We start from the raw sequence: 12,203 nt of genomic DNA, 5'->3' as shown, positions 1-12,203 counted from the left end.
GACCCTGTCAAATCAACACAGACATCACGATCACGATCCCATGAATAAAGTAACACATCCGCGGGTCTGAGGGCCTCGTCGTTCCCTCCGGCCAACCCAATGTCAACCTCTTTCCTCGCTGAAATCCCAGAACGATAGCAAACATCAACAAGGGTATCCCGAACAATATTATGCCGATGTTTAATACCCACAATACCAGCACAAGACACCGCGTGATCACCAAAAATATCTCCAGCAAAAACCCTCGAACAAGCAGAGCACAACGTCGAGATAGAGAACAATGGAACACCCAACCGATAGGACAACACACAGCGATAAGTCTTGGCATTCATCGTCTGACCCAACCCTGAAATAGGAACCGCCCGAAGCCAAGCAGAGGTGTGATCACCCTGCTGTGATTTCCATAATGCTGATTGTCGAGGAGTTAAAGAATAAGCAGATTCTGCAGAAGCGGTAACCTTTGTGAAATATATATCTGCCAACTTCTTCATGAGTTTAGGGGCAGCGACCTCACTAGGGTTACTCAAAATGTCAGACTCCACTGTTCCATTAAACAGACTCAACGCATCCTCAAAGGCTCGTCCAAGACCAACAATGCCAGCATGCCGAAGAAGTTGTGTCTGCAACCCAGCTGACTGTAACCGAGAAGCAAGAAAAGCATAGTGACGAACATCACCTGCAGAATAAACACTAAGCCCTCCAAATTATTATTATTATTATTATTATTATTATTATTATTATTATTATTATTATTATTATTGTTGTTGTTGTTGTTGTTGTTGTTATTATTAATATTATTATTATTATTATTATTATTATTATTATTATTATTATTATTATTATTATTATTATTATTATTATTATTATTATTATTATTATTATTATTATTATTGTTATTATTATTATTTATTGATGATTATTATTATTATTTATTGATTATTATTATTAGTATTATTATTTAAATTATTATTGTTATTATTATTATTATTTATTGATGATTATTATTATTATTATTTATTACTTACTTATTGATTATTATTATTATTATTATTGTTGTTGTTGTTGTTGTTGTTGTTGTTGTTGTTGTTGTTGTTGTTGTTGTTGTTGTGGTTGTTGTTGTTGTTGTTGTTGTTGTTGTTGTGGTTGTTGTTGTTGTTGTTGTTGTTGTTGTTGTTGTTGTTGTTGTTGTTGTTGTTGTTGTTGTTGTTGTTGTTGTTGTGGTTGTTGTGGTTGTTGTGGTTGTTGTGGTTGTTGTTGTTGTTGTTGTTGTTGTTGTTGTTGTTGTTGTTGTTGTGGTTGTGGTTGTTGTGGTTGTTGTTGTTGTTGTTGTTGTTGTGGTTGTTGTTGTTGTTGTGGTTGTTGTTGTTGTTGTTGTTGTTGTTGTTGTGGTTGTTGTGGTTGTTGTTGTTGTTGTTGAACTGAAATGAATTGAACTAAACTGAATTGAATTTCAACGGCAGAGAACAGGCCCATAGTTGTGTTGTTTCCTACAAAAAGTGAAACATCTTCCAAATCTTCCAACTCCTCCCATCGGTTGGCACCAAAGTGAAATTTGTAGACCCTAAATAACACCGTATTATAATTACCAATACTATTGTCTTGATTAGAGTCATAATTAAAGTCGGGTACTAGTACTTCCAACTCAAGAAACCTCAAAACCATGAGAAGATCCTGACCAGAATTAACAAGATATATATTGATCACCAAAATTAGTCCAATATTGTTGTAGGAACTCGAGTTTAGAGTTATACCAAGTTACCTTGGGTTGTTGTTGTTGATCAAGGTGATATTCTGCAAGATCACCATAGGCATTTACAAACAAAAGTCTACCTTGTCCATCAACAACACGATATAAAACATCACAAGAGTGTGCATCTCGGCTTCAACAAATTGAAGAATTTCCAATCGCAACGTTCGTATTACTTCCGTTACGATTGCGGGAGGGTGTTAGAGATATGAGATATCGGAAAATATTGTGGGATATATTTTCCGTAGATATCATTCAGAGAATAATATATTTAGTGTTATCTTATGTTAAGATATTATTTAGAGAATATATCATTAGGATATATCTTTTAGGAATATTGTTTCCTATCTTATGTTTGTAGGTTTTGTATAAATACTCTACCTATTGATGAATAAATTAAGGAGAAGAAAAAGAATAGAATAACTTGTTTATTATTCATCAATAGGTAGAGTATTTATACAAAACCTACAAACATAAGATAGGAAACAATATTCCTAAAAGATATATCCTAATGATATATTCTCTAAATAATATCTTAACATAAGATAACACTAAATATATTATTCTCTGAATGATATCTACAGAAAATATATCCCACAATATTTTTCCGATATCTCATATCTCTAACATACTTTTTGTCATTCCTTGATAAATTCAACACGCTTCTTCTTCTTTTACTCTTTCTTTTTCGTTTTTTAAGGCTAGTTAACCTTGCGTAGGGGCCATCCTTGTTCAAGATCTCTTCATTGCCATCCGTTAGAAGAAGCCATGGAATTTGACGACAACACCAATTGTGTCTTAATCTCTCCCTATCGCAACCAACTACGGCGGCTTTACGCCAACTACGACACACCCTCTTGAGTTCTTCTCTTTTCACTTTGGTTTTATTTTAATTTAGATTTGTTGTTAATTAAGTTATAATTTAATAAAAAAATACCTGAGGTTGAAATCATCTTGCTCTTGTCGATTCAATAAAATATCACCAGCCATAAGCTTTCGTTGTTTGAGTTTTATCGATGATATTGACCCATATTTGTAGACTACTAAACATAACCCAAACCTAATAGAATTCTACCACTTATCACTTTCCTAAACCTACCCAAAATCAAATTACCATAAATAATACGAAGTACTCCATATGGAGTAAATCTTTCTAATATAATAACTTTCCTAAACCTACCCAAAATCAAATTATCATAAATAATAAATCTATCTAATTGGTTTCAAAAAAAAAAAAAAATCTATTTGATTTGTTAGACGGTTAATTTGAGGTAACTTTAAGTATTTTTATAGTAACTTTAACGAGTGATTTTTAATTTGTACTATAAGATTAATTAATATACTTGATAAGTTTTTTTATTATTGTGTGTGTTCTCTATCTTCTGTGCTATAATATAGAACACTCATTTTTAAGTTTTACGAGTACCAATTTCACTCCTTTCTCAATTTGAAAATCGAACCAGATCAAAACATTCAACTGTCGATGGAAAAACTTTGCCAGAACGTCAACCGCAAACGAAGGATGGCCAGGCCCCGGTTCCCGTAGCAGTCTTCTACTTCTAGTCGACTATTGCCCTGAGAGAAGGCGGCCTCCCTCGGGAAACATGGCCCGATTTCTCTTCTTTCTTTTTGATTTTGGGTTTCTTTATGGGAAAATACAAGTTAATCTGCCAGATAAACGAATTTTTGTTGATCTGATGGCATTTTTATAAATATATTGAAAAAGCAGGATCATTTATTCAGTACATTTGGTGACCTGTCCAATTACTGTTTGCTTTTTTGCTTTTACTGTTTGGTGAGGAAATTACACATATACCCCTCAAGTAGTACATGAAAAAACGCATATACCCCTTCACTGGTACTTGAAAAGACAATTATACCCCCAGATAAACAAATTTTGTTTATCTGGGGAATTGACTGGGTGTTGCTCTTTCTTTATTGCCCGGGTGGGGAAGAAGCTAGCCGAATCCGGGCACATAAGAAATAAGAAATTCTCAGCGTCGAGAGATCGCAAGTAACTCAGTGAATGCTCTCCAAGAAGGGCTTGGTTTGGAAGAAGGAAATGAAATATGAACAACCGTGCACTTGTTGATACTGGCATGACTTGAATAGGCCGCCGTCCATTTTCGGAGCACTGAACTGGTGAACTGTTACTATCTTGAAGCTCTTATTTGACTTTGTGTGAGGTACCTGGAATATTTCCAAAATTCAAAATATTTCAAATACTTTTCAAATAGATATTCAAAAATACAAAAAGCTGATATTTGAACAAAGTATCCATTATCCAAAATTTTCGAATTGGATATTTGATCAAAAATTATTATAAAATCGAATACGGATTGGATCTTCGGATATTCGAATCTTCGAGCAGTATGCTCGCCAATGAACATACCTACCTTTTATGCAATCAATAGATAAATTACAGCATAAAATTACACAATTTAACATCATCCAAATAATTGAAGCATATATATTTTCTTATCATCAATCATCCAAATAATTAGCATCTCTTCAACTCATAATCCACCAAATAAAAATTAAACAATTAGTAATTCACTGTTGTCTTTCTATAAAACAGGTACAAGATAATTATGAACTTAGCATCTAAAGTCTGATATGTCAAACACACGAGCAGTGCCATCCTCTGAAGCTGAAACAAGAAAGTTGTTATCAGCAGACACAGCAAGTTCTTGGATTTTATCTGAGTGGCCCTTAAAGCTCCTAACATGCTCTCCTGAGCGAGTATCACATACGATTATCTGCCCATCACCACATCCTGAAGCCACCAACATGGACTCACCAAGCCAATTCAAGCAAGTTATCTCATCCTGCATCAATGTTTTATACCAACATCAAATATAAAATGAGACCCATACTTGAGACACCAAAATGAACACTCCCCAACAGAGTGTTAGACCACCTTTTCAAAGTCGCACACTTGTTTATGAAGACAAATATCATAAAAATATGTATTAAAACCACTTATTCAAGACCGTTGAAATAAATCACCTTTTATTTCATAATTTTTACAGAAGAAATACAAAACAAATGATTGTCTATCTATATTGAAGAAGTCAAAAGAAGTGCAGACACACCCAACCTACCTGATACTCAAAAAATGTTGCGACATGCTGAATGCTGCAAATCCCAGATTACAAGCTTCTCATCTGCACCTCCAGTTGCTACCTAAGGCATGCTGTCATTCAAATCCATCTTAGATTCAATGAAAATGTAAACAAACAAGCGTTTTTACTTGATTTACTACCCCCATTTCAAATTATGTCAAATCTTTACTAATACTTTGAAACAGAGGTAGTACTATACTCGCTGTTTTTTCTTGGTTCTTACCTTTATACTTTTAATTTAATAAAATTTTCATCTTAATACGGAATTCAGTTTTAACAAAATTTCCACATTAACACTTTAAAGTAATTTGAATAAAGTTGTCTCCATCACCAAACACTTGCAGCAAAAGGGAGAACGCACTACCTCAAAGAAAGCCCAATACATTGAATAGAACTTGAGTGGGACGAGAATGAGCTGGTAACCTGCTTAAGCAATACTAAACCCATTATCATCATTGTAAAATTAAGCCAAATCTGTCAAGGTTTAACTCCTCGAGGTATAAACACTTCATAACATGAAAGCGTTCAGGATTAGTGAAGAAATAGCCAGAGTTGCAACAAAGTACAAAAAAGAAAGCTTGGCAATTTTTATAAATGTATAGAATGCTGATATATAGCCATGGAAGTTCCAAATTAAAAATGGGAAATACAGTTTACTCTTTTAGGCTCATCAAGAGACTTGCATTCTATAGGTAAGCAGATTTTCTGCATAAACACACGGAACACACCATCAAAATATCTGGATATTAAAAATTAAATCATGAATGATAAAACAATTCATCATCGACCCCTTAGTTAAGTTTTATTTTTATAACTCATGATCTCATCCTATCGTGCATTCTCTATTATGGATTTTCTGTCTTTTACAATATTTTATTGGGTTTTTAATGAATTGTTTTTGGGTTGATTATTGAATTTTAGTATGAGGTGATTAAAGTTAGTAAATCATCACACTAAAAAATTAAAAGAATAAAGGAGAGAGACAAGCATAGAGGATATCAAAGAAGGGAGAATCAATCAATCTGCCAAAAATAAGGAGAGAAACAGAAACTGATATAAATATCTATCAACCCTATGCTGCTTCTCATCCTGTTTTACTAATATTTTAATCTATTGTTTTGCTGCCAATCCATTTTGAAAAGAAAATTAGACGATGAAAACAACAATAACAACAAACGAACCAACGAGACACGAGATAATAACAAAGGAGATTGTTACAGGAACTGGAAGACCTAAGGGCCCAGCCTAACTCGCTTAAATAATGAAGGGTAAACCCAATTGAAGTCAGTTCCATTAACATAGTGGATTGGGTTAAACAGGTTATAACCAGGCCAAGTCATGGCCTACCTATAAGGTCCAAGATCATCCTTGCCCCAATTTACCTCATAAATTCTGAAAATATTTCAAATCAAGTGCATCAGAATATCAGATCAGCAGCAAAGATATATTAAAGCATATTAGCACCCATAAAGCCAAGACGATAAACATTAAGCACATTTCTTTTTATAATTTATGTTTATATCTAACAACAAATTATTATAATTAACAAAATTGAGATTACTGTGCGCAATAAATAAAATATCCAAAAAAGAATATGGAACATGATAAAGAATTTGATATAATTTCCACACATTGCAATCATAAAAAAGGGAAAACAAAACAACTCACGAAAAATGGGATAACTGACCTTCTCATTAGCAATGTTTGCTACACTAAGGACACCATTTTCTGCTCCAGTAAGGGCAAGATTTGAATCGGGAGTATACGTCAGACATGTCAATGCAGAAGCTTTTGTATAGCCTAATGATCAGGTACAATAAAAGCAGCACACTTTAAAAAGTAAATACATAAATAGAAATGAGAGTAAAGGTCTAAACTCTAAACCCTTTCAAAATGAGGGAAGTGAGAATGGAAAAACTGTAGCTTGCAAGTATAGGCCCTACTTTTATCAAGCTAAATTGTAAACCACTCAAGCCATACTAGGCTTTAGAGTGGCTCACGTCAATCTCAACTTGTCTAAACTTTATGTTATTTTGTAGAGTAAACTGAATCTCAGGTTTAAGATTTGAACAGAATCGCACGTAGAAAAAGAATAGTAAACACAGATACTAGAGGTCATTGGGTTAACGCGGGGGAATTGCAAGCGCTACTTGCCCTTGGGATTGATCGCTTTAGAATAAACAACCACCAAGTTAAATGTACTAATTACTATCCTTTATCAACCATCACTGTGGGTTTACAGCTTACAAGCAATTAAGCAAAGCAGGATTGCTAATGGGAAACACGTAAACTCATAAATGACTTTGAGGCTCTATAAAGCCAATGCTACTTCAAATTGAAGCTTGAATGAGAGATAAATAAATAAATAACTATTGTTTATTGATTTTAATTATGCTTTCATTTATCAATTGTCCCTTAAATTATCTCAAATTCTATTTTTAGATAACTGCAACGGTAAAACCTCTTTCTATCCCAAAAATTTTGTCTAAAGCTTCAGTAATTACCTTCTAATGCAAATCTCATAGTACAGAAATTTAAGGAACAGAGTGTGCAACACTAAAGAAATTCGTTGATCAACTATAAGCCTATAACAATAGCGGCATAGGGATGAAATCACCAAATTACCTAGCAGAGTCTAGAAAGAATAGAGCTCACATAAATCATGGAATAACAAACAATTTAACCAGTAGAGAATTCACTCAATCATACATGCAATATGCACTGTCATCATCATCATGGCTATTTAACTTCATAACTTTCTAGGTCATAATGCAGTCAGTATCATTACAGCTAAACTAAATTGTTACAGGACTTGTCTTCAAGTTTGCTCAAGTTAATTCCTTGTCGAGGGTTAGGGGGATTCTTACATCTACTTGGGTGCACATAGAAGTAGATGCCCTTAGAGATAGGTGCACAAACAACCTTGGAGAAGTTTCCTATAATAAGTAAACACAAATACTTGTAATTTGTAAATGAGCCTCCACATTCCTACCATCTCCACATATCTGATCTTGGATTCCTTAATGGTATTTTGTAAACTTTGATCACCATGTACTCATAATAAAGTAGCTATAGGCCTATAGCATCAATTGTAAACGTGTTACATCTCTGGATCTTAACATCCAGCTTCAACTATCTTTGCAACTTACCCACTAAACTCTACTTAATGAAAGAAAAAATTGGCAACATCTTTTATCTATACGTAAGCAATCATTTCTTAACCCCTGTTAAACCTAAGTATAAAGTAATAAACTGCTAACTACACTAAATAATGGGAAGTGATAAGAAAATGCAAACCAAATTTTAAAAATGCTCACCTTTAACAACATTACCCTGACCACTTCTAGGATTCCATATTCTCAAGGTGGCATCAGAAGAACCAGTACAAATAGATTTACCTTCAGCAGGCAAAATAAAGGGGTGAAAATTAACTTTAGCCTTATTACAGCATTAAGGGAAACGAATATAATAAGTGATTGGAGAAATACCATCAGGTGTAAAACCACCACAGGTCACGTGATTACCATGACCACAAAATACATTGAGAAGGGCACCTTTATCAGCATTCCACAGCCACACAGTTGTATCGGTACACCCAGCCAAGACTAGATGAGCACTTGGATGCCATCTTACCCACTGTACATGCACAGCCATTAATAGCCTTCACAGCACAATGATGAACTATAAGAAATTGTTTTAATAATTTTTCCCTACCTCAAACTCATGGCCTTCTACGGGACCTTGAAACGTACATTTGAGATTGCCCATAATGTCCCAAATCTTAACACATGCATTAAGTCCTCCAGAAGCGAGTAATTGTCCATCCTTGCTAAAGGATAAACAAGAAACACTGTCCCTATGACCTACAACAAAATTAATGTGGACTATATAAGGGCAAGTGAAGGTGAACAGAATTGCTTAGTAACCTTTCCAAAAGTAACATTGGGTACACATGAACGATGTATAAAGTCCCAAGTAGTCAAGTAAGATTCAAAGTATGTACTTAGTTATGTTATAATATCAAGTGTTAAATTAAGCACACACAAAAACTTAAACCAAAAAGACATATACCCTTAAGCTCATTTACCCTATCTTCACAACCAATACTCCAAAGATAAGCCAAATTATCTCCACCCCCGCTTGCCACTAATGTCGCGTTTTTAGGGCTACAGGCAACTGCATAAAGTGGCCCTGCAAAAGAAAAAATATAAACAACTTATGAAAAGTGTATATGCTGATTTTCCATGGCTTCATATGATTCCACAAAGCAAATCAAGGTACTATCATAATTTAATTTCCTTTTCTAACAAACTAGATATTAAATTAAAGAGAAATGCTTCTCACCAGAATGGCGTGCAAATAAATCAACAGCATCATCAGGCTCAGCATATAACATATCTGCATAATCATGAAATCAATAAGAATTAGTATCAAACATTGAAGTTAAATTCAACTCAATGAACTAAAATTATATTCCCTCCGTCCCCGAAAGAACAACCCTTTTAACTTAAATCTAGTCCCAAAATAATCATCCCATTTGCATTAAATATTCTCGCAATAATATTTGTGCAAAATTAATTTTTCTATTTAAATTTTATTTTCCCATGTACTTTATTATTTTCTCTCCCTACTTTTTTACAAAACCCCACGTGAATTCAGAATTTCACTTTCCAATGTACTTTTACAGTTTTACTACAACTAGTGAAATCATCACAAAAGGGTCGTTCTTTCGGGGACGGAGGGAATGTGATGGATCACCCTATGAGGGTCAACAGTCAAGAAGCGGCACCCAATACGAAAGGGACAACAGAAGCAAAGAAAAGGAAAACAAACAACAAAGCATTAACAATGTCTAATTATGGTTTTGCCATTTTAGCTAAGGAGTTACATGTATCCATCTTTAGTCTTAGATGTCTTGAGTATATAAAGGGTAGTAAACTTATTAGTTAGATAGGCAGAAATTGAGTGAACCTCTTGAGAGACTTGTAGCCTCAAGCTACTAGAGAGATTTGTAGCCTCAAGCTACTGAGAGATTCATAACCTCAAGTTATGACTATCCTTATGTAATCCAACCTTTAATCAATCAAATGTTCAAGCTTTTAGCCTTAAATTAATATTAATCGTGCTTAATTAAATCAGTAGAATTCAGTCTATAACAGGGAATACTAAAGTTAGAAATATAAAATACCTTCAGAGACATTTTCTTCATCATCATCCTCAACATCAGGGAGATCTGCATTAATTAATTACCATAAAAAGCAAGGATTACATAATAATTTGTATAAGAGCAATAATAAAGAAACAAAGGAAAATCAAAATAAAATAATATTGACCTTCATCATCGAGTACAATCTCGTCAATTATATCAGAATCATCTAGAAAAAAGTCTTCTTCATTGTCACTGATAATACCCTCTGTCACCGAAGATGCTTTTTCCATATGAATTAATTTCACCTTCGTATAATATATTAATATAATTACCATAATTTCATGCATAAAACTTACTTTCATATTCAATTATCTCATAATTCTAGGGATATTTGATTCACTGATCAAAATTAGGCTCATAATTTTATTTTTCTTTTTGTAATGTAAGAATTTAGAACCAATAGTTGAAATTTAAAAACCCTAAAGTAAAATATAAACCCTAGATTGTGAAATTGATATGATGATAACAACAACAACAAACAAGTTACCTTAGAAGCTGCTTTAATGGAGGATACAAGAATTAGATTCAACGGAGAACGCTTCAATGGAGAACGTTGAGTGCGCTGCAATGAAGTAACTGAGAGAGGTAGGAATGAAGAACGTCAAAGCTTCGAAGCTGCTTCAATGGAGAACTTAGAGTAAGTACCAGAGAACCAGAGAGAAGTGCAACGAAATAGTGAAAGGAAAAAAGAAAACACATATATATAAATGAATTTACTCTGTTTTGGGCTTAAAGTGGGCAATTAGGCTTTTATGAAATTGCAATAAAATATGAATAGGCCAAAAATAAAATTTGGAGGAGTTTTTATGGAAAAAACATTTTCGTGATTTTTTTTATTGAACTGAACTGATTGAAGTTGTACTGAACTAAATAGAGCGGAAATGAATATTTTATGAGAGAAGGACATTAAGAGTTGAAGTGAGCTGAACTAAAATAAAATTAAGTTGAAGTGTACAGGCCCTTAATGTAATTTTGCTTCCTACCCATTTTTTTTTTATTTCAATTGAGTGATTAATTGATTATTGTTTAGATAACCACCTATACGATTAAAATTAGCAAAAACAAAACAACAATATAATACAAAGTTGCATTAATAAAATAAAGGGAATGTGAACAAAATAGATTTTGAAAAATCATTGGACGGGCCATGTACAGTCCAAACTATAGGTGATCATTAAGTAGGTGAGGCCGACGCCAAAAAATCAGTCCACTTCTCGGACCGGAGCGGGTTGGGATTTTTGTGATCCAAACCTGTCCAAAATGGTCGGGTCATGCGGGCTTTACAGGCTGGACCAAAAAAATTATAAAAAACATTTTGATCCCAAACCCGCCCCCCAAAAAAAACTTCGGGTCAGGCTAGGCTTGACCCGATTTCAAACTGAAAGTTTCTGCCCAAAACCCGTGCCAAAGTCGAACTGGTTTGGGCCGGGCTAACTTTGATAACCTCTAGTCCAAACCCATCATGTACCACTATATTGGGCCACATCATGCATGCGTATCAAAATCAAATTTCACTGATTACACCATGCTTTGTAGAATTGTAGTGCCAAATAGGGCCGAGTTAGGCCTAATTGTGCTTTTCCCAAATAAAGATTGTTGAAACCTTGCTTATTCATGTTGGGATGTGTCATGCCTTTTGTCAACCCACCTTTATTCAAGAGTTCTTACATTAAACGTGTGTTCTTACATACAATTTGATTTTATAATTTTTTTTCTAATGATATGAAGTACTCCGTACTTATTTAGTTATAACAAATGTACATCCAAAAAAAAAAATTACACCTAAAATCTTTATCTTCCGTCTTACTCGTACTTTTATATTACACCCTTTTCATATCCCGTATGAGTGTATGACTCAGGGCCAGGGCCCAACACACTTCACATGACGTCCATATATGTACTTTAAACTGTTTAAAGGATCCATGTTGTAGCCTTGTAGGATATATGGCAATCGGCAAAATCTAGTATGATATGAGAAATCTAATATATGTAGTATATATAAAGTGGAGTTTTTTCCCGAGATTTTAGAGCGCCATGTAAGATTTTTATTTTTAAAAAATTATTAGAGCGCCACATGTGATTAATATTTTTAAAACGCTACAATAGGATTATGCCACCTAAA

At 33.9% G+C, this 12,203-nt stretch overlaps 1 protein-coding gene across 5 annotated transcripts; it reads right to left on the bottom strand.

The window, feature by feature from the left end:
- Positions 1 to 4,439: 4,439 nt before the first annotated feature.
- LOC145641549 (uncharacterized) lies at positions 4,440 to 10,787 on the bottom strand. 5 transcript variants are annotated; one of them, XM_081692390.1, is made up of 11 exons: positions 10,569 to 10,787; positions 10,206 to 10,326; positions 10,061 to 10,105; positions 9,217 to 9,270; positions 8,587 to 8,735; positions 8,361 to 8,508; positions 8,190 to 8,270; positions 6,560 to 6,672; positions 5,237 to 5,295; positions 4,852 to 4,943; positions 4,440 to 4,575 (listed from the first exon to the last, which is right to left on the bottom strand). In XM_081692390.1, the coding sequence occupies exons 2-10, from the start codon at positions 10,309 to 10,311 to the stop codon at positions 4,934 to 4,936; spliced, it is 765 nt and encodes a 254-aa protein (XP_081548516.1). In that variant the 5' UTR covers positions 10,312 to 10,326; positions 10,569 to 10,787; the 3' UTR covers positions 4,440 to 4,575; positions 4,852 to 4,933. The 5 variants fall into 5 exon arrangements, with proteins under 5 accessions (XP_081548516.1, XP_081548515.1, XP_081548514.1 ...); XM_081692389.1 differs by having other exon boundaries at positions 5,237 to 6,672; XM_081692388.1 differs by having other exon boundaries at positions 4,852 to 6,672.
- Between the last annotated feature and the right edge of the window lie 1,416 nt (positions 10,788 to 12,203).

Source organism: Chenopodium album, chromosome 8 (assembly GCF_948465745.1).
Source record: "Chenopodium album chromosome 8, dcCheAlbu1.1, whole genome shotgun sequence".
Classification (NCBI taxonomy): domain Eukaryota; kingdom Viridiplantae; phylum Streptophyta; class Magnoliopsida; order Caryophyllales; family Amaranthaceae; genus Chenopodium; species Chenopodium album.
Note: the sequence above shows the minus strand (reverse complement) of the source record. Positions and strands in the feature narration are given on the sequence as shown.